The sequence below is a fragment of the Cinclus cinclus genome, chromosome 18 (assembly GCF_963662255.1).
Source record: "Cinclus cinclus chromosome 18, bCinCin1.1, whole genome shotgun sequence".
NCBI classification, from domain to species: Eukaryota; Metazoa; Chordata; class Aves; order Passeriformes; family Cinclidae; genus Cinclus; species Cinclus cinclus.
This window is the reverse complement of record NC_085063.1, coordinates 14,422,793-14,450,207: the sequence shown is the minus strand read 5'-3', so window position 1 is coordinate 14,450,207 and position 27,415 is coordinate 14,422,793. Positions and strand designations below refer to the sequence as shown.

The window sequence follows — 27,415 nt, the reverse complement described above, 5'->3', positions numbered from 1 at the left end:
TGTTCAGTGCATTCCCTGCTCTCAGGATTCCCACATTTAGCACAGTGATGACCGTGTACCAGCTCAGCCTCCCAGCTCACTTCCCCTGCCACCCCAGCTCTTGGCCCCGTGCTCGCTTCCCAAACTCTTCCAAGTGTGTCACCTGTGTCGTGCCCACGGAGGGAGTGGATTGTCCTGACTGACAGCCCAGCCCTGCCTGGCTGCCCTCCTGCGCTCTGGGTGACACCTCAGGCCAGGTGAGCCCAGGGTCCCTCCCAGGTGTGCCCGTGCCCCACCCTCAGCTGGCACACGTGCCCCTTACCCTGACGATGATGCCCATGCGCTTGCTCTCGTAGGTGAAGGGGAAGATCTGCAGGATGGTGAAGTTGAGGATGTGCCCCCCTGGGCTCCTCAGCTGCACTGAGGACTGGTCTCTGCCCACCAGAGTCAAACCCACGCTCTCTGTCCACTGCACCAGGGCCACCTGAGAGGAGAAGGACACGGTGAGGGCTCCTGCCACATCACACCTCCCGAGGGGAGGGACAGCAGCTGGCTGCAGAGAATCCATCGGTCCTTAACTCATCAGCCATTAATTCATTAGTCATTCACAGTGCTATCAAACAGGTCCATTGATAAACACGGGTGCTCCTCCATGGCTCCTTCCTAGTGGCTTTTTCCTGACCCAGACCCTTCCTGCCAGTGTTGGCAGGGTTTGGGCAGCCCAGCTCGTGTCTGATGCAGCTGTGGCACTGCCCACGGTCACCTCCCTGCCTTCCACTGCCACGTTCCACTGGACACCAGGAGGAATTTCCCCATGGAAAGGGTGCTCAGGTCTTGGAATTGCCCAGGGAGGTTTGGAGTGCCCGTCCCTGAAGGTGTCCAAGGAATTCCTGGACATGGCACTCAGTGCTCTGGGCTGGGACAAGGTGGGCACTGGGCACAGCTTGGATTCGATGCTCAGTTTGATTTTCCAATCTAAATGATTCCATTATTTCATTTCAAAGGACAACCCTCAGCAAGGGGCAGGCACTGGAATCCTCCACCCAGCCCTAGGGTGCCCAAACCTCCATGGTTTCCACCAGGGAAATCCTTTTACAAACATTTACTTTTGGAAAGAGTGATTTCCCAGCTTGCTGTCTATGAAATTAAGAATTCAAAAGGATACATTCACCCTGGATTTACAATTTCAAAGCCAGAAACACTAATGCAGCACATTAAAAATTCATATTAAAAACTCCCAAATAAAACAAGCTCTATGTTATTCTCTATGTGTTCAGTAGTAACAGCTCAACAGATTTCAACAATTTTGCAGCCTTCAGCAAGGCAGCTGAAGATTCTCAGATACTTCTTAGCAGAGAACCCTTCTCCCTAAACATTAAAAAACAAGTAAACCCCCCCAACAAAAACCCAAAACAACCCCCAGATTGTTCAAGGTTTAACTGAAGTGACGTGGGCATCGTTTTGATTGCAGCCTCTACTATTTCAGGGCCTACAAAACTGAGTTGTGTACAAGCCTTCACTCAATTGCAACCAGAGCCATGCCAGAAGACCAAAGCCTTTATTTTGCTTCCCTGAGAATGGCCCAGAGTGGCCAGCTCAGCTGACACATCCATCTCAGGCTGGGCTTGCTGAGATTTAACTCCAGAAGCTGTCTGGGCAGTAACAGATGGAGCAGCAGCTGACACAAGCCCATCTATCACTGGCCCCCAGAAAGGACCAAGGCATCCTTTCCCTAAACAGACATGAAATACTGCAAGTGTTTTACAGTGACATTTTCAAAGGCACAAGAGTGCTGGGCACATGGTTGCTGTCGACTTGAAGGTTAATTATCCCTCTGCCTTTCAGGTTCTGCCTCTACTGCCTGAAGCGACCACAAATACCTCAGTTAAAAAAGAAATGGATTCTGGAAAACCACGTACAAGAGATGCAAATAAAATCAGAACCTGTAAATACTCACATGGAGTTGAGATTTTATTAATGAATTGATAAAATTAGGACTAATGGAAGAAGCTTTTTGGACTCAGCTCCTTTTCATCCAAAAGTTTAAAAGAAAACCTAAACCAAACTTTTCCTTTCATAAAGTAGTCTTAAATTGTCAGATTAAAAAAAAAAAAGTAGTAATTGAGTTGGCTTTGCCTTGAAAGACCTTTAAGTCAATTTGAATCAATATTTGGCTTAATATTAACAAGTTTGTGCAGGCTTACTCACAAAGAATACAACAAATCAAAGACTTTCACGTTTATCTTTCTCAAAAGTTTCTTCAAGCCATCCTCAGTGCATTAAAGTGTGCAGTTAGATAATCCTCCTAGCAGCCTCAGAGCAGAGCTGGAGCTTGGCTTTGTAACACTCTAGTTAATAACCAATTATTGGGAATTATTTCCAGCATGATGCCGTGTGATGTTCAGCATGTGCAGCCCTGGCTGCTCTTCTGCCTGTGTTGGTGAGCTCCAAGTGCCCAGAGGAACAAACCTCTGCTCCCAGCTCAGCCTGTTAAAGATCTTTGCACAGACACCTCCTCCTCCTTCCCTGCCAGCAGCTCACTGCAATCCTATAAAGCTCTGGAAAGCAAAGCCTTGTGCAGAGGGACAAATGGATGAGCAGCACGTCAGAGGTGGCACCAGGGGACAACTCCACCCATGGCATCAGAAGCACTGACAGCTCTTCTGGCACTCTCTGGGATGGGATGCACATCCAGCTCCATATCAGACACAACAGGTTTGCTCTGTCCCCTACCAACAGCTAACTCAAGGTGCTCTCAGCCACAGCAGAACGATGAGAAATACTCAAGATGCAAAAGTATATTCACAACTTAAGAGGGGGGAGAATTAAAAGCAGGCTCGAAATCCCTCAAACACCTTAAAGGGAGCCCATGCTCACTGTTGAGGGAAATCAATGAAGTCCCTGCCAGCATTTTGCAGCTCCAACCAAGCCAGGCCTGATATAATCTGAGCATTTCAAAGCACAGCAGCCCAGCACAGGATCCTCCAACTTTGCTCTCTCAGACAATTAAATTACCCAAGCCACCAGTGAAGTGGATATCGACTAATAAATTTCATTCTGAAGAGACAAATTGATCCTTCTGTGCCATGAGCTCTCTGCAGGGTCCCCTTTAGGTTGCCTAGGCAGGCAGACAGCAGGCAGAGACCAATTGATCCTGCACCCTTTCATGTCCTGGCAGCTGCCGCCCTTGTCGGGGTTAAAGACTGTTTGCCCAGGAATCCCAGGCACTCTTATCTCTGATCAGATTATATCTATTTCATTTCCCCTGCTAGTTACTGTATGGCTACAACTGACAACTGGCTCGCAGAGCCCCAAGGCTGTAACTGATATCTGAATAAAGATACTTCAAGACTTCTAAATAGCAGCGTGCACAGGAAACAAATTTAGGAAATCCTGCTTTCTGTTACAGGAAATGAATCCTATGCCAACTGGTAGAAATTACCCTTGCTGTTAAAGTAAAGAGAATACAAGTTTTTGTACTCATTTCATAAACTGACCTTCCCTGCCATGGCAATATTTTATTGATATAGGATTTCAAAGGCTGGCTTTAACAGGAGTCCAAAGCCATTCCCCTACAGGGAATGTTATTTAACAGCATTACTCCCTTCTCAAGGACTCCACTTGTGTAGCTCCTGCATTTTGTACCATCTAGGATGACATACTAACAATATTTGTATATCTAAGACCTACAGACAAGATTTCCTCACTGCAGCAAAACATATCTGATTTCTGAACCTGCTGTAATTCTCTACTTAAGATATCACAAGAAAGGAAAAAAGAATTTAAACAATAATCTTGGAAGGATTAGTTATCATGCTATAGTAAAACAAATAAACAATATCCCCTGGGTATTTCAGACAAATTGCTGTGTAAATATTTTAAGGGCAGAGCAGTATAAAGCGTAAAAGCAAAAGAAAAATCACTGACATCACTGTACACCACAGTATGCATGTAAATAAACAGAAAACCTGTGCAAAAAATATCCTGTAAGCTTTAGGATAAAAAAAGAAAAAACTTAGATGCAGATCACAACAATTACCATCTGGAAATCATTCAGAACTCGTTTCACTGCAAAGGCAGTCGTTTTCTGCACGCTGCTTTTTCAGGGGAGAGCAACACATTCTAGAGGAGCAGGGAAGCAAACCCTGGCCCAGCCCAGCATGGGACAGGACACCCACACCCTGCCATGGAGGAGGTGCTGCTGGCACTTCACTGCAGCCACAGCCACGCAGGAGGCACAGCAGAAATGCAGCTTTTAGATAATGCACAGAAGGTAATCTATGAAATTAATTAATTGCCTACTTTGGGAGAAAAACACTATAGAGAATATTTTGAATGTATGCAAATATGCAAACCAGTTCTGTGCCAGCCTTTCAGTAGCACTACAGCCCCAAAATCCTCACTCAGCTGAGCTTCCAACGAGGACACTTAATTCCATGCAAAGCATTTCTCAAACAATGAGGCAAGCCAGCTTCTCTGCTGATGGCAAAGGTGGGAAGGTTATTATCAGAGGCAAAGCTGGTTGGTTTGAGGCAATACATGGGAGAACCCTTTGAATGTAGTCAAAAGGGTGATTTGATCTTACACTGTCAATGGGATTCTCAGGGGAAGTCTCAAACTTCAGTGTCTCTCTCCAGCACAGAGAAAAATGGAATTGTACAAATTAATATAAAGCAAAATGCATTACTTTTGTTGCATTAGAAGATGTATCCACAAAGCATAACCAATACATGAAATGAAACGTGGTTACATTTCATTCCTCCTGTCTTTGGCACAGAAGGAAACAACGCTATAATTACATTTCCCAAATTTTGCAGGGGGTGGCAAACAGCACTTGAGCTGTAATTCCTGTATTGAACCTGATCTCGCAAAGGCTCAGTGAAGTCTCCAGTGAGTCTCTGCAGAGCTCTAAAGCTTCTCCCCACTGTGCCACCTGCACAGCCCTGGCTGCACTGGGTGCTGGCAGAGAACTGGCTTTGCTCTCAAACAAACCTGTGCACTTCACTCTCTCCTCAGAATGAACCTGGCACCTGCACGTGGGATGTGCCGTGGTTACAGTGATTTTTACAGCTTTTCACTGGGCAGGAAGGTCACACACCTGACAGAGCTGAGCTGTGGGAGCATTCCAACCCTCTTCCACAAGCTGTCCTCCCCCAGGCAAGATAAGATTGCTCATAATTTATCAGACATGCTCATGGCATTGAAATGAAAAAAACAAAAAAACAGAGGCAAAATTCTGTGATGCAGAGCCAGAGATACCAGTCTGGATCTTCAGGCAGAGAGGGCACTTACAACCTATTCACAGCTTTTCAGAGCAATAAACACATTAAAATATCACCCCCTTGGCTAAGGAGCACTTCCCAAGGGAACTGTGGGGTTTGGGGACAGCCAGAGGGACAATGGAGCGCTTCCCAAGGGAACTGTGGGGTTTGGGGACAGCCAGAGGGACAATGGAGCGCTTCCCAAGGGAACTGTGGGGTTTGGGGACAGCCAGAGGGACAATGGAGCGCTTCCCAAGGGAACTGTGGGGTTTGGGGACAGCCAGCAAGGCACAGGGACAATCAGAGGGCTGACCTCGTCGGGGCTGGAGGTCTGGTACACCCTGCAGGAGTCCTCGTAGTGGCGCTCGGCCTCGGCCTGGTCGGTGACGCCGTTGGACTCGTAGACGGGGGTGACGTTGTGGCACAGCGCGATGGCCTTGACGGCCTCGTGCACGCGGCTGCTCATGGTGCGCCGCACCTTGGTGGCCAGGGACAGCCCCTTCACGGCCGGCGGCTCCTGAGGCTGCTGGGGGGACAAGGGACAACACAGCACGCTCTCACTGCGGGGACAAAACCAAACTTTGAGCTCAGTTCGCGCAGGCCCCGTCCCCAGAAACCGGCCGTGCTCGGCTCACGCCTTCACTCAGATCCTGTAGGCCCCCAAGATTGTTACACCGAGAAAAAGCCTTTTTACTGCAACTCCAGTACATGACTGGTCCATTTGGACTTCCATCCCCTTCTGTGCCTCTGCCTTGAAGGCTGAAAAGCACAAATAACTCACTGTAACTAGTAGATACAGCAGTGGTATTGACAGTAGTCAAGCAGTGAAGACAGAAATCTGAAATCAGTGCGAAACGTGACGCAAGGGGCAAAAGGGAAGAAAATTTATCCAAAATCGTAACATATCAGATTAGCCCAAGGAAAGAGAACAAAACAAATCCCGTATTTAACTATTAAAATATTTTTTTTAAGGATCTTATATTATTTGTACTACCAGGACACCAAAAGGAATTGCTTATATGCTTCAAAACTGGATTTTATTGATCTTAATGTTTATCTGTGCTGGAAAGGTAGTTGTATGTGATTACCAATTGAGAGCACATCCAATCTGATACTGTCCAAAGAAGATAAAAGGTCTGCCTCTTGGTCACTCTCAAGAAAAAAAGGGTGACACACCAACCTCAAAAGACTCAGAGAAACCACTTTTTTACTCCACCAAAAAACCCCCACTTTTTATCCACAAAAGAGCAGTGGTTTGGGAAGTTTAGAGTGACTTGGGTTTCATGTGCAAGAGAACATAATTGGTGAAAACACAAAACAGATGACTCGTATGGACCTAGAAAATCTTAATTGCATTCATTTATTTTTTAATACTATTTTTAGTATCAGAATGGGAGTCTTCGGATAATTGCACAATTACTAAATTATCCCAGTTGAAGAAGGGACACACAGTGATCCAGTTTCCTGCTCTGTTAACCTTTAGTGTCAAGAGGACAAAAGTTTCACTTCCAGGTCAAAGGGCCACAACATGGTAAAAATAAGAGCAAAGAATAAGAACTACAGTTGAAAATTAATCATGGCCAGCAAATGCTTCTCATTATAAGGACTCTCACTTGAAAGTTTTATAAGACATATCCATTACCAGGGTAATTCCACACGTTATTTTCCACTCTAGTGATCAGGACCCATAAGAACTTCAAATTTACTATCACTGCTCATCAGGACTGCTGCCAAAATGCAACAGCAAAATCCTGAGCTGAAGTGCACTCAGGCACTGCTCACACAGTGTACTAGTCACTCACCCAAATGCTCCTGAAAAATGCTGGACACTTTGGCAAGTAATTAACCAATAGTCAAGTCTTCTCTAAGGATTTAGTAAAAAATGAAGGCAAATAAAGCTGATGTCTGGGGGTTTGTGATTTTGGGGGGGGGGGGTGGTTTTTGTTTTCTTTTTTAATACAGTTCTGTCATTTAAGGGTCTATACACCAAAAGAAGAACCAAACACTAGGAAGAAGAAAGAAAAGAGCGAGTTGGATATCTAAATAAAAGTTATTTTAGACCTCAGAAACAGGACACAGGCACACACACTTATATGTGATGTGAAACAACCCACAGAACATAAAGAGCAATCATAACATGATTTATGCATTAAGCATCCAATGACCTTCACACTTTCCCAACAGCAGCTCATAAGCAGATCCCCACCGCATTAATTGACCACTAGGCCAGAGATGCAGACAACTTTTGGGGGCAGGGAGTCAGGGAATGCAGTTAACTGTACCTGTGTGTAAATGCTGAATATGTGGCTCTGCACCTCGTCCATGGAGTCCAGGCCGTATGCCACCGTGCCCAGGTGGAGTCTCTTGAAAACCATCTCGTTCTGGGTGAGAGTCCCTGGGAAAAGCAGCACCATGGCATGGGAACAACACCCCCCTTCCCCTGCACAGCCCCTGACCTGGCTGTGCCTCGGGCACAGAGAAATCTGAACCTGGGCCAGCAGCTGGACTGGTCACTGCACCACTCCCAGCACAGCCCAGGCTGCAGAAAACCCAGTATTAACAAACCTGAGGGCTCACTCTCCTGGGAATTTGGGTGCATAAATAAATGAGATGCACCCCACCAGCAGGAGCTGCAAGCATAGTTCTGGTCCCACTGGAACCAAAAGAAAATTGGAAATGACTCCAATGAGACCAGTATTTCATATCAGGCCAAGCTTTTCATTACAGTTCAGCTTCAAAAGTGTAAGGACAGCAGCAGACAGCTTCTGCCTATACAAGTTATCTTAACCTGGCTTTGAAAACTAGCTCTAAAAAGTTGATTTGAATTTTATCTTAACCTCAGCTTTTGTTTTAATAGGGTGCTGTACGTATTCCTTCATGTAGTATAATATTCCTGTCCTACCTTACCTATAGCACATTCAGGACAAAAAATAGCAGAACTTTGTTTCAAAAACTGATTAAATCATGTTGTCAAAGTGACAGGAAATACATATTTCTTCCAGACCAAAGAAATCTCCCACTATCCTCTTTTCCTGGCCAAAACCACAACAAAATCCAAACAACATGCCATGACTTAAAGCTGTATTTTCTGCACCAATACCTGTTTTGTCTGTAAGCAAATAGGAAATCCTCCCCAGCTGCTCAGGGATGGTGCTGGACCGAACCACAGTGCCAGGGATTTTGGAATCTCTGCGGATCACCCAGCTGTACACAATCTTCCCCATGTCCAGATTCACACGTAAACTGTACAGGAGGAAAGAGAAAAAGGAAAATGAAAAGTGCCACCAGGTAAACTTTGGAAAAAAGCCTCGTGAACTGCCACAGTGCAATGAAAAGATGACTTCCACAGGGCATCTGAGATGCCAAAGGAGAATTTCAGGAGAAGTTCATTCAAAGTAAGTGCTCTGGTGGCAAATGTAATTACACTGTGATTCAAAGACAGATGAAAAAATGACCACGAGAAGAGCAGGTATGATTTGAGGGGAAGGTGGACACAGGAAGGACAGTGATGGATACCAGAGAGCAGATTAAAAATGGAGCTGAAACGAATCCCAGTCCTGCACCCAAAGTAAGTTACTAATCTACTTACAAATATAGCACAATCTAATATTAAAGTTTCATTGCCCTCTAAATACATAATACATTATATTCTGTATAAAAGACTCTCTTTTTCCATTTTTTGCTTTGTTCTTATCACAGTAATCAGGTAGTCCAAACACTGAGAGAAGGGAATATAAATGCCTAATCCACAGCCTGAGCCAGTGAATGGGTTAATAAGATGAACAAATTCAGCAGAAAAAACAAAGCAATTGCTATGTTTGAACAGGAACTTCATTTCTAGCCTTGCTTAGGTGTGGAATGAGGAACAGGTAAGAGCTCAGGTGCTGTCCCACATGGAAGCAAGGAGAACACCCAGAGCAGGCAGTGTTAGCTGGGAAACATTCCCAGCTCTCCCCTCACCTGATAGGAATGATGTTTGAGAACAGCAGCAGGAATCTGATGATCTGCAGGTACCAACGGCCTGCAAAGTGCTGAAGGGCCACCATGACCAGGGACACCACCACCAGAGCCCCAAACAGGATCTTGGTGAGACAGTTCACCTCCAGATCAAAGAGGCCAATCTAGAACAGTAGGAGAGAGATTTCAGGCACACAGATGAAGACGTCAGCTCAGTGCAATATTCACAAAGGAAGTGAATTGCCATTCCATCCAAAGAGCCATTCCCCACTAGTCAGCTTCTCTTCTTTCCAAACACTACAAACACATTTAAATTTATAATCAATACTCTTGCTGACTTATTAAATGAGATTTCCATCCCTTAGAAGCTGAGCAGAGGATGCAGAGGTGTGAGAGCACTCACGCTGCCAAAAGCTGCAGGCTGTGTAAACATCCCTGCAGTGTGTCTTAGCTTTGCTACGATGGAAGAATGCAGCAAAAAGCAGCCTTTCTATTCTAACTGGGACTATCTCATTACAAACACATAAAACAATGGTTTTGACAACCTTAAAGAAAGTGAGAAGACACATGTATAATAGGATTTTAAAACTCAGGAGAAATAGGTTCTGTTATGGTAACTATCTTAAATCACAGCCTGGAAAATACAAATTATTCCTATGAGGTTGCCCCTCTGATGTGTACATAGACTATTTGGAAGGGTCTTCTTTTTAAAAATGATCCATTTATTTATTATAAACCTGTTTCTTCACCATACCTTACTTCTTGGGTTGGAAGTATTCATCACACTGCGCAGCTCCCTTCCTGTGTAGAGCACAACTCCCACCACAGTACCTGCACACACAAAGGTTTTCCCCATAAAAATACTGGTCAGGTGGAAAGGATTTTCAGCAGGCTAATTTCAGAAGCAACCAGAAATTCAAAAAGCAACACAACACCTATGAAAACACAGACTGGAACAGGAAACATCCTCCCAGGCAGTAATTCAGTCTCAGGGTTGGACTTGATGCAGCACCAAGAGTCCATCAGCTCATGGGAAGAGCAGCCAGCTCTGCTCTACTTTCCCTGACCACCCTTTGCATCCACTTGTCTCTCCACACTATAGATAAAAGTTGTTAGGGATGGAGGAATTCTTGGATTTCCTCCCACCACTTGCAGTCCCACTCTGGTGCTGCCTTCCACCGTTCATTGTGTGTGAAAATTAAACCAGCTCTGGGCTATGGTTATTTATTGGTAAAGGTTGACACAATCAGAGTAAATCCAACGAATTCCAGCGCTCAAAGAAGAATTACCTAATTTTAAAATCCACAATTTCCTTTAAGTGTTCATCTAAATACTGTTCCTACCACAAAGTGAATCATACCAACTCCTACCTTCCTGTAACAGATGGAGCTGCTGGGAGCCCATCAGTGAATCTGAATTCTCTGTCCCACAGTTGCTAAAGAGCTGAGAGCAACAAAGTTCTCAGTTTTCTTCTTGCAGAAAGATAATTCAGTTTAGCACCAGAAATTATGGGTTTTCTCTTAAGACACTTTGCAAAGAGCCATGAAAAAAAAGCTATCTACCATCAGCAGTTTAAAAGCTGCTATTGCCCAGTGTCAGGAGTCTGTAAAAATGCAGAAAACCAACTCTTAAAAAAGCAATACTGCCAATATATTGCTACTTTATACCCTACTATTCCCTGCTCTCACTAAAGATCAAAGTTCGAACAAACTGCAAGTGACTTATTTTTAAATAAGGCTGATTCAAGAGAGGTGGTTTCTAAAAATGTGCTGAGAAACATTCCTTTAAAAAAACACCCCTAAAAACAACCACAAATCGCTGGAGCCAGATGGCAGGTGGTGGCAAGATCATCACAACTCAGATCAGCAGATGGCACAGCTACTCCAAACCCAGTGCAAACAGCCAGAGTCAGACCCAGCCCTCCTGCAGCAGATGGAGGAAGACACATTGCTCTGCTTCATCTTACAGGGCCTGCCCCAGTGAGATGGCACCACAACCCCACAGCCTCCACTCACAGCAGAAGAAAAACAATATCCACATTTTCTCCTGACAGAAAGAACCTACAACGTGCTATTTCTTATTACCACAGAGAAACATACTCGAGTATTGTATTGATAAGTCAGTCAAAATGAGAGGAGGCACCTGCCAGGACTAGAAAAAGCTTGAAGACACATTGATCTGTAAAAAAGGAGTGTTCCTAGTTGGTTTATGGCCATTTCAAACACTCAATTGAATAACCCCTTTGAAAATATACTTGCAAATGCACTGTCATGTCTCTCCATTTGACAAGTTTAATTCCAGAACTGGACTCCAGAATTCCACTCTCCTTCAGCTACTGCAAACACACTGGGCAGGAAAGGAATGAGGCTTTTAGTTTGATGAGCTTCTACAAAGGGGCACTGATTAATCTCAGGCTCGGAACTTTATCGTATCTATGAGTCAAAATCTGTCCAAGACTTATATTTTTCCTTTTTTTTTTTTTTAAAGAGTATACAGGACAAACCCAATAGAAGCACTTACCTGGAAATCTTTCATCTCAGCTTCTGTTCCCAGAATCCATCTGACACCATTTCTGTTACACATTAGGATGTCAATGTGCACAGCAATTAAGTGCTATTCTGCTCCTAGATGCTAAAGAAGGGCCCCAAAGGCCACTCCACTTCTTTCTCATCTAGGAATGTCCAAGAGGCAATTAGATGTCAGCTCAGCTCCCCAGAGGTGCTAGGACAAGGGGGGAACCTCATTCCAGCTGCTAATTTCTCCAACTGACAGAATTATTATTCCATCACAGAAATACCTTTAAAAATTGTTAACATATTCCCTTAAAAACAATTTTACATGGGTCTCCAGCTTACCTGATGCAATCACTGTGCTGGCCCACAGGGTGTTTTCTATGCTTAAGCTTTCATTTACTGGAGGGTCACTGTCCTCCTACAACAGGAAAAAGAGAAAAATAAACAAACTTGTCAGTAATGCAAAAGAGCAGGGCATGAGAAGAGTCCCACAGAGGTGTTTGGAGAGGGATGCTGGGTGAGTTGGCAGAGGGATTTCTGCTAGGATGGAGAATTTTCATAAGCCCTGGTGAACCTGTGGTTGATTTTGAGCCCGTGCCAGCAGACTTACCCTGGTGAAGGTCCCCACGAAGTTGTGTATGTCAATATTGGGCTCTTCTGCGTAGACGTAGGAGCGGATTTGCAGCAGGTCCTATCAAACAGACACATCTATCACTTCCCATCAGCCAGCCACAGCTTAACAACGTACAAAAATTTTACCAGAATGCTTCACCAAGAGTCACTTAGCACGATTTAGACTTGACTTATCTTGACACCTACTGCAGCCCAAGCGTCCCACAGAAAACAGCCCCGGGGCAGCAGAGCACGGAGGGCATTTCCTGCGCTGACACCTGACAGACTCCTGGGCCTTACCAGGTGTCCCAGAAAGGAAACTGCAGCCTGAAAGCAGGACTGCAGCAGGCACACGACTGCAGGTAAAGCATGTGCACGGCTGCCCAGCAGCGGGCTGCAGGCAGGAGCTTACAGAGGCCGTGGGCAGGCGCTGGGTGCAGGTGACAGGCAGCCGCAGCTTCCAGTCCGTCTCCCCGTCCAGCTGGTCCGTGCGAAGGAAGCAGGACCCTGGGGATGGGAACAGCACTCAGGGATGCTTCCACTCTGCCTAGGCACATCTACAGAGAACTCACGGCATGGCTTCCCCTCTAGGACGTTCATCTCCTCTCTGTGGGAGCTGTGTCTGATTTACATTTGTTAATAATGAAAGGGTGATGGTCTGGCATCGCATTCCTTTCCTTCCACTAGGCCAGAACTCTCTGTGCTATACTTTTATAGACACTTGAAATGTTCCCATTAATCTGTTTTCTAATCCTTCTGATCAAACATTTCCTTATCCCACACCAAACAAAACAAGCCTGAGCAGCAAGTAAATACATCTAAAATGCAACCAGATTCATTTACCCTGGACTCAACACCCCTACGTTCTTTGATCAGCAAACAAAACTAGAGTATAACATCCTGAGAAGTGGTGGTCCATAAAGCTACTTTGAGTTCCCTCTCTCTCTAAAATTTTACTATTATCTACTTCTTCCACATTTCCAAAAGATAATTTTCTCCAAACAACCAGTGAAAGGTTAATGGCTATTTTGACAATTGGTTCCAGATGTTTACCATTCTTCTCCGACGTCCTCAGGAAGATCATGTCAGCAGGGACCCTCTGGTTCTGGGAGGAGAAGAAAGGCCATTATTGTGCAGCCAGCCCTGCATGCGTGTGCAGCGCCTTCCCCAGAGCAGCAAAGGCACAAAGAGGATTCCTTTGTCAGCCTGGAGCTTGGGATTCAGTTTGCTTTGAATCCTGAACTCGCTTCCCTGCAGAATTCCAAGTGCAGGATAATAACTGGTGCCAGCTCCCACTGACCAGACCCAAGGGTTAGGTTTACAAAAGGGTTGGAGAGTAATTCTAGAAGTATGAAGAAATCTTAAATGAGTGCTGGTTGCCTTTCAAGGAGTCCCATGTTAGCAGAAAGGCTGTATCTGGAATCTGCAGCTACCAAGTTTCTCTTTTTGTACTGTTTTCATACTGATGGTTTTAGAGGTCACAGCTGCTTGCAGAGAGTGGGTGGAAAAAACATAAAATAACTTCTAAAAACATTAAGAGTTGTACAAAGGGGAAAACACATACATGTATATACCAGTGCCTACAAATGGATCGTTGGGTCTCCCAGAACTGCAATGCTCATACCCAAATAAACACTTGGATGCTGCATTTGTTCCAGGTTTTTAACCTGTGCCCAGCAATCACAGAAAGGATAGGGAAACTCTTTTATCTTGCTATGGTGTAAGTAAAAAATGAGGTTATAGGTGCATGCCTACAGATGTGCCCTCATTTCTAAAGACAATGATGTTATTGGTAAGGTGGGGGAACCCTGTAAAGTGACTAAATATTTTAATTTGTGCTCAACACCTGATATTTTAAGCCTATTGCAAAGTAAGTAGGAATTCAGATCTCATTTTCTAAGGCCTTGCAAAAAAAAAAAAAACAAAAAACACTGCTTTACACAGGAAAGGTGACTATAAAGACAAACCTTTTCAACAATGATGAGGTCACCCACTTGAATGTTAGAGCTCTTCACCTTGACAGTCCCTGCAAAGGAAAGGTGTTGGTGTCAGAGCAGAGCAGGACAGGACAGGGTCTGGAGTGCTGCGTGCTGCTCCTCCCCTCCCTTCCTCCCACTGCACTACGGGAGCAAAAATGGGAAATGTTTCTACCACAGGAACTGGGCAATGCTGCCCTGTAAAGACTTCCTGAGCCCACTACTCCCACTGAGGGCTGGGTCTCCCAAAAAGGGCTGAAAGCCCCTCTTGTACCAGCTCCAGACCTCAGCCCTGGCTGCAGAAAGCCCCAGCCACTCCCTAGTCCTAACTCTGGAACAACTCCTTAAACTCCTCTTCTGTACTGCTTAACTCAGGAATCCAAAAATACTTTCAGCATCAGGCAGATGACAGAGCAAGAACAGAAAGTTACAGCAGGGAACCATCAAATCCAACTCCTTTTCCTCAGGTGCCTGAAAATGTAAAGCTCGACTCTCAAACCAAAGCCTGGATGCTGAAGTACAATGGGTTCATCCAAAATCCAGCCTCATTTCCTGCCCTGTTGCAGCTCCAGGATCTGGCTCAGCTCTGCCACCTCTCCTTTGCCTCTTGCAGGACCAGCCAAACAAGCAGAGAACAGGTCCTACAGAAATCATGTAAATATTTATTCCTGTGCAGCTGTCAAACATTTCCCAGTTGCTTTAAAACAGGGGATTAATTTAACAATTGGCTAGTAATTTCAAATCATTAGCCAGCTCTAGATTTGGCTTCTCAGACTAACTAGTGATTTATAATCAGTTAATTTGAACCCTGCCTCTACGTGTCTGTTGTATTTCAACAAAAGCCTCTTTAATCTGCTGCGATTTGAGTGGAAGTGGGGGAGGCACGTGGAGCTCACCCTGGCACGGACAACACTCCTACTGTACCTCAAAATTCAGGGCTAACTGGCCAGATAGCAGCTCAGGGGGAAAGCAGCAGGGGGAAGGGAGGGGGAATAGAAATTAGCACAAAGCACAAAGGTCACTGGGATTTTACTACTGCCAGTCCCTTCATTAGCATCCTTCTCAGGATATGCTTCAGTGTTTCTGCTCCAAATTAACAATGAAAGCCATTCTGGGCTGGGGGCAGCCTGCTGCTTTGGTGACACACTGTGTGCTTAACAACATGCTTCATCACTGCTGCTAATAAATGCAGACTTCCTTGCATGCTGTAATTATTCCTACAAATTATAAGCAGTCATGGCCCATTTCACAAATATCTCATAGGTCTTTCATAGATTCTGGAGTTTGCCTTGTGAGTTTGGTTTTTTTTGTTGTTGTTTTTTTGTTTGTTTTTTTAAAGTTTTTTGGGGTTTTTTTGGTTAAAAAAAATTAAAATTAGAAAAAAAAGGTAAACAAAATGAATGCTGGGCTAAAGACATCTCTGCCGGGGCAGGAAGCAAACTGGGGATTAAGAGTCCATTACGCCAGGGCTTGAAAAGAAAAGCTGCACTCCAAGAGGATCAAAAAAAGCATCCCTGGCAGTCTTCTGTATGGGCTATACAAAGTTAGGTACTATGACACTAAAAGGGTCTGACAGATAACATCTCTTCCTCCCCTTTTAATACGGTTATTCACAAAACAACAAAAAGTGCTTTTGAATATTCTCCTGTGCAAAGGAAGGGAAGGGGGAAAAAAACCCCCAAAACTGTGTGCTCTCCCTACACAGGCACAGCCATTCCCGAGCCAATGTGCAAAAAAGATGTGGATTTGTTTAAGCATATTTTCTGTATTCTCTTTAAGATCCCAAGGATTTATCTGGTGACTGTCAGCAGAAGCAGCGCTACCTGCAGGATTCAGGCAAACTTACTTTTGTAAGGTTTTCCTTAACGAGGCAAAAACTCATTTTCAAAAGAAAAATTAACGCCTGGACAAAGCTGCAACATGATGATTTCCTATCACTGCATACATAAAAGGCTTTTGGGATCATTATTCTGAAAACAGAACGATCTGTTTTAAAATTTCTCCAACATGAGAAAACCCAAAGCAGCTGAAGCAGATTTGTCTTGGTCACCAACCCTCCCAACCTCAGCTGTTGGAGGGCAAGACAAAGAGGGGACCTTGCTAACACGTTTTTATAACTCCTGGATAAATGAGATGCCCTTTTGAGGTAGCCAATTCTGCTCCTGCAGCCTCCCTGGCCCCCGTGGGTGACATCTCTGCAGTGTGCACCACACGTCCTGCTAAGAGGGCCCAGGACCAGATGTTTCCTTTGACTCAGGACTCCCATAAAGCAACTTACTTGAATTAGTTTTATTTTGATCTTGGGAATTCTGTAATTCCCTTTTCTTTCTGTGGGGAAACTGCCACCTAAACATGGGATGTTTTCTCATGCATGTTTAAAACCAGCTAATAGCACAACTGTTCCATTTCCCATTATTGCTCTGTTATTTGAGTATTTTTGTAATTATAAACTCCTGTTTTTCTAAGTGTGACTTGAAATGTTTCTTCTAAACACATACAGGTTTATTTATCATTTATATCACTTTCAGTTTGTACTTCCTTAAGTTAATCAGAATAGAAGTTGGTGTTTATCACTTTTTTTAAAAGGAACTGGTCTTGATGTCTCTTTCAAAAAATAAATCATTAAAATTTGTTCGTTATTTGTTTCATTCTTTGCTGTATCCTAATTTATCTTTTTAAAGAAAAGAAAGTAAACATAATCAAATGCAAACACTTTGCTCCAGTTTAAGCTATGGTCTTTGAAATTATCACCAAATCTGCAGCATGATGGAGGCACCAGAGGCAGATCATTTCAAGTAATAAATATATTATCCAGAAAAGATGCCCTTTGTCATCCTGCAACCACCTAAATCAAAATTTCACAATAGATCTGCAAAGCTGCACTGAAGTATAGATCCAAACACTTAATTTCAAATTAAAGATGAAGCCAGAGGTTTACTAGAACAAGTTAAACGCATCTAAAAAATAAGAAAAGGAGGGGGGTGGGTTTGTTTGATGTGCTGCACCAAACTTTTGGCTTTTGTAGCCTTATGCTGAGGAGCAGGACTCACAGAGTTTGGGAAAATATTGTTTTTTTTATGGCTGGTAAATGCCAATGATCTGTATCTTAAGCAGCACCCCTCAGTAGGAGGTCCCTTCCCACTTTTCTGTGGAGTTTCTCTCTATTATGCAGTGTTACCCAGCAAGGGGGGCTGCAGGAGAAGAAAAACAAGCCAGGAATTTGCAAGCACAGTTCGAGCTTTCCATCAAGCAGATCAGAACACAGACCCCTGAACACAGGGAGGCTTGTGACTTTATGAATAGGGGATTGAAATTTGATTATTTTTTTATAACAATCCAAACAACTGTCCTTTAAACGCAGAGCTTTCCACTTAAAATTAAAAAAAAAAAAAAAAAAAAAAAAGCTTTCCAGAAGTCTGCTGCTTTCATCATTTTGGAACATAAATGGATCCTCTGGGTAAAAAGATAAAAACGGTTTAGGGTGGAGGTTTTTTTGCCATTAGGTCTCAGTACATGGCTGTGCCAAAACCCTGCATGACCTGTGCTGTTCAACAGCAGCTAAAAAAGAAACAGCCTCTAAATAGCCCAAGTCCTACTGTCAGCTACACTGAAAATTAATTGTTCAGATCAGCTGTTCCAAATTTATTTTGATGTTTGCTGCTTCTGCTTCCGAGCTGCTGACACTCTCCCTTGAAAACCCAGCTCCTTCCTCTGGCTGTACAAAGGGGTGAGATAAATCAAACCCCAAATTTCCATCCCCAGCCTTACCAGGCCCTTCCTTGCTCCTAGGTAATTCCCAGAGGTGCTGAGTTTTTAATCAGTGGAAAAGAGATGATCAGCTCTACCAAAAAATTCAGTACTGAGATTCAGTGAGGGACAGAAAATTACTTTTTGCCCCAAACCATGTGACAATCATAAATAATTTTCTACATGTTTTTCTACTCTAAACTGTACTACAGAGTCTCATTCCTGTTTCTGCACAAAATCCATTTTAAATACAGTGGCTTGAGATTTTCAGCTAGTGCCCAGCTGCCAATCCTCCTTGGTTTCTTTCACAAAATTAGAAAAGTTAAAGGACTGGGGGCAGGGAAATCATTCATGGGAAACGTAATAGCAATATGAAAAGAACTAAAGGAGAGGTCAGGCCCCTTATAGATCATTGAATAGAATCCAGAAGGCAACTCTTTTATATCTTTAAATAGATGTAGTACTCCCCTCTTGGATGAGGCTTTTGTTGGTTGCCAAGCATTTTAAGTGTTGTAGTAAGAACACGTTATTAAAAGGGGATTTAATATTCAGAAACTCAAACTCCCCGGTTTGGAGCTGCCTCATAACCCCTGGCATGTGAAATATATCCAGCCTTAGGCAATTACATTTAAAAAGCAGCCTTATTCCTACAAACTCAGCGTATTTTTACTACACCTACATCGCTGCATCTTAATTCAGGGGCATAAACTTTCATAACTAAGGAATTGGAAACAGAAAAGAACCAAAACTCTCAAATCCCCTTTTTAAAACAAAACTTTGGCCTCACCATCTTTGTCATGGTATTAAGGGTAACTGCACAGTGAGGCAGCACTGAATTGTTGAAATGAGAATTTAAATGTCTTTGTTAGGTACAGCACAGCTCGGAACAATGGCCAGAGCAGGGTCAGGCTCAGCTGAGCCCCAGGCTGGGTGCACTCACAAACCAGGGCTCCAAACTCGCCAGGGCTGAGGGCATGGAAATGCAGGAGCTGATCCTGCCAGCCCTGAGGAACCACCTCGGAGTCTTTTTAGGGTGTGGAGACCTTGGCACACAATTCCCAGAGCAGCTGTGGCTGCCCCTGGATCCCCGGCAGCGTCCCAGGCCAGGCTGGACGGGGCTCGGAGCACCCCGGGACAATGAAAGGTGTCCCTGCCCACGGCAGGGGTGGCACCGGGTGACCTTTAGGGTCCCTTCCCACCCAAACCATCCCACGAACCCCTCGGCAAACCCCAACCTCCAGCAGAGCCTGCTGAGGAACCACCCAGGAGCGGCCACCGGGACCCCAGCAGCAGCGTGGCCACCAAGCCACGTGCCTGGGAGCCCCCAGCCCCCTCCCAGAGCCTGAACTCTGCCTCTGGCTGTCAGCAGGGCTGGATTCCGGAGCCACGGAGCCGACCTCTGGCTGTGAGCTTGCTGTAGATCTGCGAGTTCACTTCCTTGTCCCTCATGTAGCATCGGATCTCCTCGGCCGCCTCGCGGATCACGGTGACAGCCAGCACAAACCCCTGCCAGCAGCACGGGGGCAAACAGCAGGGATGAAAAGGTCAGGGGGAAAAAAAAAAATCACATCTGCCTCTAATAACAGCAGTATTTATCAGTGCCAACGCCAACAATCTGCATTTCCTCACTCTGTCTGATCTGCCTGAATCAGTGCAGCGAGATGTGCAAACCCCCAGAACCAAACATGCAGCAGCTGCTTAAAAACAGACCCGGGGCTTAAGAAACTTCCCAGTTTTACCATGGTGCTCTCCCCAAGCACATCTTTGTAAAGGTAATCCCCCAAGCAAATCTTTGTAAAGTTTATCCCCATGAAAATCTCTGTGAAGTTTCCCTGAGGAATGGAAGCACCAGATCTCATTTCACCTCACAGCTGAGTAACTAAGACTGAGAAATCCAAGGCAAGGCAGGATCCCTCAGTTCTCAGTGCTCACCACCTCAGGGCCTCTGAAGACAGCACAACTCATCTGGGAGACTTCTCTGTATGGAAACTGATACAGCAATCTGCATAACCCCCTTTTTATATACACAGATAAACAGAAAATGCATGTGCCTTCATGAGTCTGTATACAGACACTCCACCTACACAAATGACACTCTGAAGAGATTTATGTGCACTACTCATGGTATAATTACATGTTTGCCTGACTGGGGCTTCAGTCCTACTTTTCTGTGCATATGAGCAATAATTTCATTTCCTCTTGCCATGAGGAAATGCCCACATCACATCCTTCTCTCTATAAAAAAATATTAATTAATGCAAACCAATTCTTCATGGGCTAGCATCACAAAGCTTCTATCAGAGACTATTAGCTCAGACTCACTAAAGAGTTAAAACACTCCTCATGCATCACAGAAAATGAACATTTTACAACTTGTGTTGAAAGTTGCAACCAGCTGCTGATTATCTCTGTCAGTAAGGAACTTTAAGAAGGGAGCAAGGTGATGCCAAAAACTGCAGGTTTCTAGTACGTACATATATCTGAATGTGTGATCTAATTAATTAATATAGCAATGAAATGCATTCGTTCATTTACCTAGAAATTCCTACCTGCTTTCCAAAATAAAACTAAAATAGCAGCAGCTATTTACAGCTCAGGCTTCAGCTGTTTAAACAGCCTTCAAATAATCACCCCAAAATATTCCCACAACTGACTGTGTTACCTCGTGTGTCATTCCAGCCCCAACACCCATACTAGCAGCAGTAATGAACAAAGAATTTTCTTATCCTGTTTTCTGGCAGCTCATATGCAAGTTCTAATTTGCTCACCAGGCACACTCAAGTCACAACTGCCTGTACAACAGAAAGAGAGATCCTCTGTGGTCATGTATTTTCAATTTACTTAATTTACAGGACAGGATCCTACAAAACCAACAGCAGATTCACACAGCAAATGCAGTATAGCATTTAAGAGAGAATTCATGGAGATCCAGGCTTTAAAACAAATAGATTTTTAACAGCAGTGTCCCAAAGCTCCCCCTTCACTTCTTTCTGGCTTTTACCAGGGATCTCACTGCACTGCAAGTCTAAACCCTGCAACATGCACAGGCCTCAGCAAGCAAGTTAAAAATATTATTTAAGGTGTAAACTTACACCCCACAGAAAAGCAGAAGCAGCACAAGAAATTTTGTCAAACACCAAAACTTTCTTGGATAAATAAAGCTTGAATGACCTACCAGAGGAACCCAGTATGTGTAAAGTGCACCAAGCCTCATCTCAACCACGAACTGAGAGCAGGCCAAGAGCAAGAAATAAAGGTTGAAGAAGTACTTGAACTGGTTAAACAACACCTAAAAAAACAAAAACAGACAAAAAGAGGAGGAAGGATGTTGTGCATGTTGAAGTAACCACCAGAAACATTTCTGCATGCTCTCCTAGTGACTAAATGCTGACTTGGGGCAGCTTTAAAGCAGTCCTGGACACTCAGGACAGTTCTGTGTCTGGTTTGCTGCTGCCCTGAGGCAGTTTTTACAAGAAGCCAACCAAACACAACCCCATCATTTTCTCTCCAGATTCCACGCTTACCTACCATAAATTCTGAAAAATGGGGGAAAGCATCAGGGTAGGACGATGAAAAGCAACTTTATTCATGCTTACCCCAGGTAGAAAGGTAAAAAAGTTGTATTTCTGGTTGTTGATGACATTGCGAGGGTACCTCTGGTCTCTCTTCTCTGGGTGCCCAAGCCACACAGTCCGAGGCCTGGGGTCTCTCCTCCCACAGCATCTTAAGCACTCACAGCACCTGCAGAAGGACCAGTAGTGAATTAATGAGTTCATTTCCAAGACACTTCTCTGGGTCACGCACCCCCTGAGCCCCTGGCCCACCTGCACCAGCCCCAGGTGCCTCCCAGGACCTCCAGCCTGGCACTGAGGCCACCAGCAGCTCTCTGCTCACACCAGTTCTGGTGAAGAAAACCCTGCCCTGCCCCACATTACAAACCTTTATTCCAGGCATGCAACCAATCTGAGGTCGGGTCCTTCAGGAAAGATGCAAAGATGTATCAGCCCTCCTTCCTGTGCTCTGAAAAAGCATCTCTGTTCAAAATCACCTCCCAGACCCCAAAAAGGACATTTTTCTGCTGTCACTGCTCCTTCTGAAAGCCAATCTCTTCCCAACACCCTTGTTCCTTTAAGAACAGACTTACTGAATTGCACTGACATTTGGGAGAGCCAGCATCAGCCACACTGATCACCAAAAGCTTCAGAGCTCTTAGAAAACATCCTTCGAGAATGTGCCACAAAGATTTGTTCTTGAACCAAGAGTTCTGCCCCAGAAGTTCAGTTCAGTGCACAGCTAACAAAGAAATAACTGCTGAAGGAAGTGCACAAAGCACTCAGCCAGTGCCTGTCTTGCCAGAGGATACACGAGCAGAGCTCTCAACTCACCACACAAGGTGGTTACCAACAAAAAACTTAATTTTTTAATGTTTCAAGCCCTGCTGGCTGCAAATAAAAAGTAATATTATCAGCTAAGTCAGTTCCCTGAGTACAGAAAGGGATTAAAACTCAAAGAAATAAAGAGGTGTCACCACGAGATTCAGTGAAGCTTCACCAGCCTGACTGGCAAGATGATTTCTCACAGGCTTTGGAAACTACACAAAAGGACTTCTGCTTAATCAAACTACTTGGGAATTATTCTATTTCGTGAAGAGTCACAGACGAGCCCTGAAAAGGTGGATTTTCTCTAGTGTGTGCCAAGCACAAGCTAAGCCTGAGTGTAGAGATGCCCCCGAAGCACAGGGAAGGTTTTCTTCTGAGAGCAGCTTTGAGAGCAAAGTGCAGATGAGACAGCAGGGCTGCACAGCAGGGCTGCAGGAGCAGGGAATCACAGGCTCTGCACGGTGCCCAAGAGACTGCAACAGCTCCAGCCACGAGAGCAGCGAGCACCTAAATCAAATCACTGGAATGAATTAACTGGAGATGTTTTCATGCTCAGGCATACATAAGAGTTCTGATTTCCTACAGACTTGCAGCAGCACTGCTGCCATGCCTGCTTACCTCTGCATAGGGACATTCCCTGTTATTCTGCATTTGTAACTTTTCTAATTGCATTTCCCTCTTTAACTACTCCCTATAACCATAATTAATATGAATACCCTAAATATAACCACTGCCCCTGAAACTCTCCATTTTTGTCACCTCTACAAGCAATTTTTGTTTGTTAAGAAAACTAATTAGCACATTCTTTTACCCCTCATTTATGTACAAAACCCACATTGAAAGGCAGTTGGTTACCAAGACCAGACAAATAGTAAAATCGATGTTAAACACTCAAACTGAGAAGCTTTACCAGAAAAGTGTATTTTATGAGCTGGGTACCTCTTAATTGCAGTTGGCTTTTGTGTTTGCAGGTGAAGAACTAAGAATATATTCAAACAGAAAGTAGTGGAAATGGTGGTATTTGGATTCCAACAGAATATAGATATGCTCTACAGGGAAGGAAAAAAAAAAAAAAAGAGAGAGAGAGAAAAAGTGGTTTTCCTTCTTTCACAAAGGAGAAAAGGCTCCAAAAAGCAGCTTTACCCAAGGGAGCAAATCTGGTGTCCACACACCCTATTTCATCACAATATGCTTTCCAGTTAGGAAAAATCAGTCAGTCCTTGCAATCAGACATCTAAAACCATTTACCTTTTTTTATTTTTGAGGTTGAGTCTCTTACATGGATTGTACTCAACAGCAAAACTCCTCCCACACCTATATCATAATATTTACAATAGGGTGACCCCTTGTAGCATTTCCACCACAAAGAAACTTGTTGTAAGAATGGTAATTTACAAATGCTGTGCTACTACCTAAAAATAATGCAGCTCCAAGAATAAACAAGAAATGGCATGGGAGAACCTGCTGAGTAAAAATAGCAGGTGTGTGAAATCCCTGCCTGGCTGCAGTCAGTTTTTGCAACCTCCTGAATTACAGGGAAAGCAAACTGAAAACCTAATTAGACAAACAAAAGAAAAACTTCCTGCCTAGCAAGTTTTGAAGGCAAATATCAGGAGCATCGATGCCCAAGCAAAGAACATCCAGCATTTCTGGAGTCTCCTACACAGCCTTGCAGCACGAGGTTTCTGTAAAGTATTTGATTAAAAAATCACCAATGAACAGAATACTGCAACCAGCACTGGGAGCCCCACGTTGCAAAGCTTGGCCTGGGGAGGTTCCTCAGCAATCCCAGCTCAGGAATCCCACTAACATCACAGCCCAGGGCTGCAGCCTCAGCCAGGAGCTCCTGTGCCAGCAAAACCTGACTTTTACCCCATAAACATTCCAAGATTTTTGTTCTGAAGGAACCTACTCGTCCCCAGTGCTGGGATTTAACCCTCACCTACCCTGTGACTGTGTTTTCCTCTCCTGTGCTTGGCTGGGTGGGCACAGAGCAATTCACCACTCAAACCCTGCATTAGCAGGAAATAATTTCTCAAGTTCCAGCCCATGAATTGCTGAAATAAGTGAAAAATGAAGTTTTGGTTAGAACAGAGTAATTTCTCAAGCACGGAACCATGCCATCATTCTTGCAGCCAGACATTTATCACTCCTCCCAAAGGTAGCCAATTGCCTTAATTTTTAATTATTTTTAAACTTTTCAGTGACATCTTAAACTTCACTGGGGAAGAATCAATAAGATGAGTAGTTCTCCTTTTCCCATTCTCCTCTAGAAATTGAAAAATCTTAATGCAAAAAAGAAGAATCTATCCATATGGGCACCAGAAACAAAGTTCTCTGAGCACATACAAGTGTGTTTTCAGACTAGCTTTGGTGCCCATTAAATAAAAAGTCCTTTTGACTGGAGCTGTCAGCTTTTTCCAGTTACTATATTTGTCCCTCCCTGCAAGAATTTTGCAGGCATTGTGTAGCTCTGTGATCTGCTGTTTCTCTGGCTACCACCCCTATTTTTAAGTCAGTCTTAGAGATGCAGATGATGAGGGAAAGGACTGCTTCATTACTATAAAATTCTCTGCTCAGAGCAAAGGCAGTGGCACACGAGGAAGTTCCTGGCAGAGAATTATTTGCATTATTAGGAATAATAAAACAATTTTCCATCATGAAATCTGCATCCTGGAAAGGGAAAGATCGTCTAAAAAAACAGCTGAGAGTTTACATTGCTGCTGAGAAACGCTGATAAAATTAACGTGCACTTTCCAAGAATAGGAATCACAAAGTTACAGAAATGTAAAGTTTTCTATAAAAGTTTAGGAACATGTTCTCCTTCTCCATTTTGCATCTGAAGGACTGAAGAACAATCCTGGGATAACCCCTGAAGTATAGAAAACTAGCAAATGAGGGTAAACAATGGACTTTAAAAATTATCACCTTACAGAAAGACCATGAAGACAGCTTATATGGGACAGCTTATACAGCACTGTGCAATTCACATTTTAAATCATAAACTCGGCAAAAATAACAATAGGAAACAAACTCACAAATCCTCAAATAGAGTCACAACCACTGAAAAGAATCTCTCTGGATGCAAACTGTACCTGAAACTCAGTCCTGTAAGTGATGCTGCCCTTTATCTGCAGAGGGATCCGAATGAGCAGCAGGAGCTGAAGAACAGGTCTGCTCTGCACTCCACCTGGGATTGTATTTGCTTACAAAAACACGTTCCCAGTGATGATGTAAGAGGCAGTAACAGCAGATTGACTGTCAGTTGTCAGGTGAACAGTCACTAGCAACAAGCAGGTTTTATTTCTAAATGCAGTGTGTTTGACGGAGAAGTATTGGAAGATCAAATGAAAAATATTTCCATGTAAAACAAACCCAGTGGGAAAAAAGTGCCACGTTTGTGCAATACTGAGGTAGCATTTGTCAAATTAGTGCTGAAGCTCATCGAATATTTAGTCACTTCTAAGCCAAGCCCATTTCTCAGATTTTGTTTCCGTGGCCCTCATGGGTTGCGCTTGGCACCTTTAACACACAAACCAACCCCCACGTGGCATTATTCCAAAAGCAGGGGACAAATTTTCCATGGCTAAAGAAACTAGAGCCATGCACGACCACCTAATCCTTTTATGCACCTGCACATGAGACGCCCCACGTGAAACATTCTGGAACGTTCCCACTGCAGTCCGTGCAGCCGGGATGGCTCTGGAAGGGGCCAGGAGAGCTGCAATTCCTGCAGCCTGGCTGTGGGAAGGCAGCCCAGCCCCAGCCCTGCACCTGCCAAGGCACACCCACACCGGCACACCGAGGGCAGGAGCTGCCCCGGCTCTCTGTTGACTCTGAAATGGAATTTGCCATTTTAAACAGAGCCAGAGCACACAGGCAGCACAATGGCACAGCCTCATCAAGTGCTCCTGTAAAGCTCCTCCTTCCCTGCCTCATTCCCTCTCCTTCCCCCTGCAGCTCTGCATCGAGGCCTTTTCCACAGCAGCAGCAGGAGCGCAGCAGCGTGCTGCTTTAAAAGGAGCCTTGCGGGATTGAGGACTGACACCACGAGCTATTTAGGGGAACACTCGTGTCATGTGCTGAGCGCAGCACCCGGGGTACTCCGGGAACTTGCAGCTCCCTTCCTGGCAGAACTGGGCCCTGGAAAGCTCAGGCTCATTCCATTCCCATCCCATTCCTGCTGCAGTTCATGCCACCCTGCCCTCCTCACCGGCACAGCGCTCACAGAGATTCCCAGGTTGTGCAAAGCCCTGGGATGAACACAGCAGGATTCAAGGCACACAGCACGGGAATTCAGAGCTCAGCCTTAGATGGGAGCAAGGAGAGCCACACTGAAGTTGTGCTCAGGAGCAGATCCCCACTTCTCCCTCGGTTCATCTAGCACGTGGCTTCTCTCCAACACAGACCTGAGCTGTCTGAGCCATCACTCATCCCAAGGCTACTGAGCCAGTTCCTCCCTGGCTTCCTTACAAACCATGCCAGAGGCTGAGGGTAACGAAAGCCTTGCTGGATGGCACCTGCCCTACAGGTGAATTTGGCATTTCTCAGTTTTATTTGAACAGAAACAAAGATTTCTAGAGAGTCATTAATGAGCAGAAATCTGCTCCCCACTCCAGTTGACCACACCAACAAAAACCTGTCTGAAAAGTCACCCCCACTGGTGGGGGAGCCCCCAGAGTAGAAATCAGCTGGGGCCATGGTGAAGTGAAGCCCATCAACACTTGCTCATCCTGGGTTTTCATAAGCATCGAGGAACATAAACTGGATGGATTTTGCTTGGGTTTTTCCTCAGAGGGAACAGAAGAAAGGAGGCCTTGATTATGGCATAGGATTCCCAGGACTCTGTTCAGGCTGTGACACCAGGGACCCCTCGACTTGCTGGATGATTTCTTCTATGGTTTATAACACTGGTTTGGATTGGCTTCACTTCAATGCTTTGCTATCCATCACTTGATCAAATACCAAGAGATCACATCACAAAAAAAAGG

At 44.5% G+C, this 27,415-nt stretch overlaps 1 protein-coding gene across 1 annotated transcript in view; it reads right to left on the bottom strand.

Moving 5' to 3' along the window:
* Positions 1 to 27,415, bottom strand: part of ATP9A (ATPase phospholipid transporting 9A (putative)) — a 44,644-nt gene that overhangs the window by 15,816 nt on the left and 1,413 nt on the right. Inside the window, exons 2-15 of the mRNA XM_062504792.1 lie at positions 21,642 to 21,786; positions 21,221 to 21,334; positions 19,443 to 19,551; positions 14,290 to 14,348; positions 13,376 to 13,427; positions 12,735 to 12,829; positions 12,321 to 12,401; positions 12,053 to 12,128; positions 9,952 to 10,028; positions 9,201 to 9,361; positions 8,341 to 8,483; positions 7,523 to 7,635; positions 5,554 to 5,766; positions 302 to 463 (exon numbers count right to left, since the gene is read on the bottom strand). Of these exons, the coding sequence (XP_062360776.1) occupies positions 302 to 463; positions 5,554 to 5,766; positions 7,523 to 7,635; positions 8,341 to 8,483; positions 9,201 to 9,361; positions 9,952 to 10,028; positions 12,053 to 12,128; positions 12,321 to 12,401; positions 12,735 to 12,829; positions 13,376 to 13,427; positions 14,290 to 14,348; positions 19,443 to 19,551; positions 21,221 to 21,334; positions 21,642 to 21,786 (1,600 nt within the window). The remainder of the gene's footprint in view (positions 1 to 301; positions 464 to 5,553; positions 5,767 to 7,522; positions 7,636 to 8,340; positions 8,484 to 9,200; positions 9,362 to 9,951; positions 10,029 to 12,052; positions 12,129 to 12,320; positions 12,402 to 12,734; positions 12,830 to 13,375; positions 13,428 to 14,289; positions 14,349 to 19,442; positions 19,552 to 21,220; positions 21,335 to 21,641; positions 21,787 to 27,415) is intronic.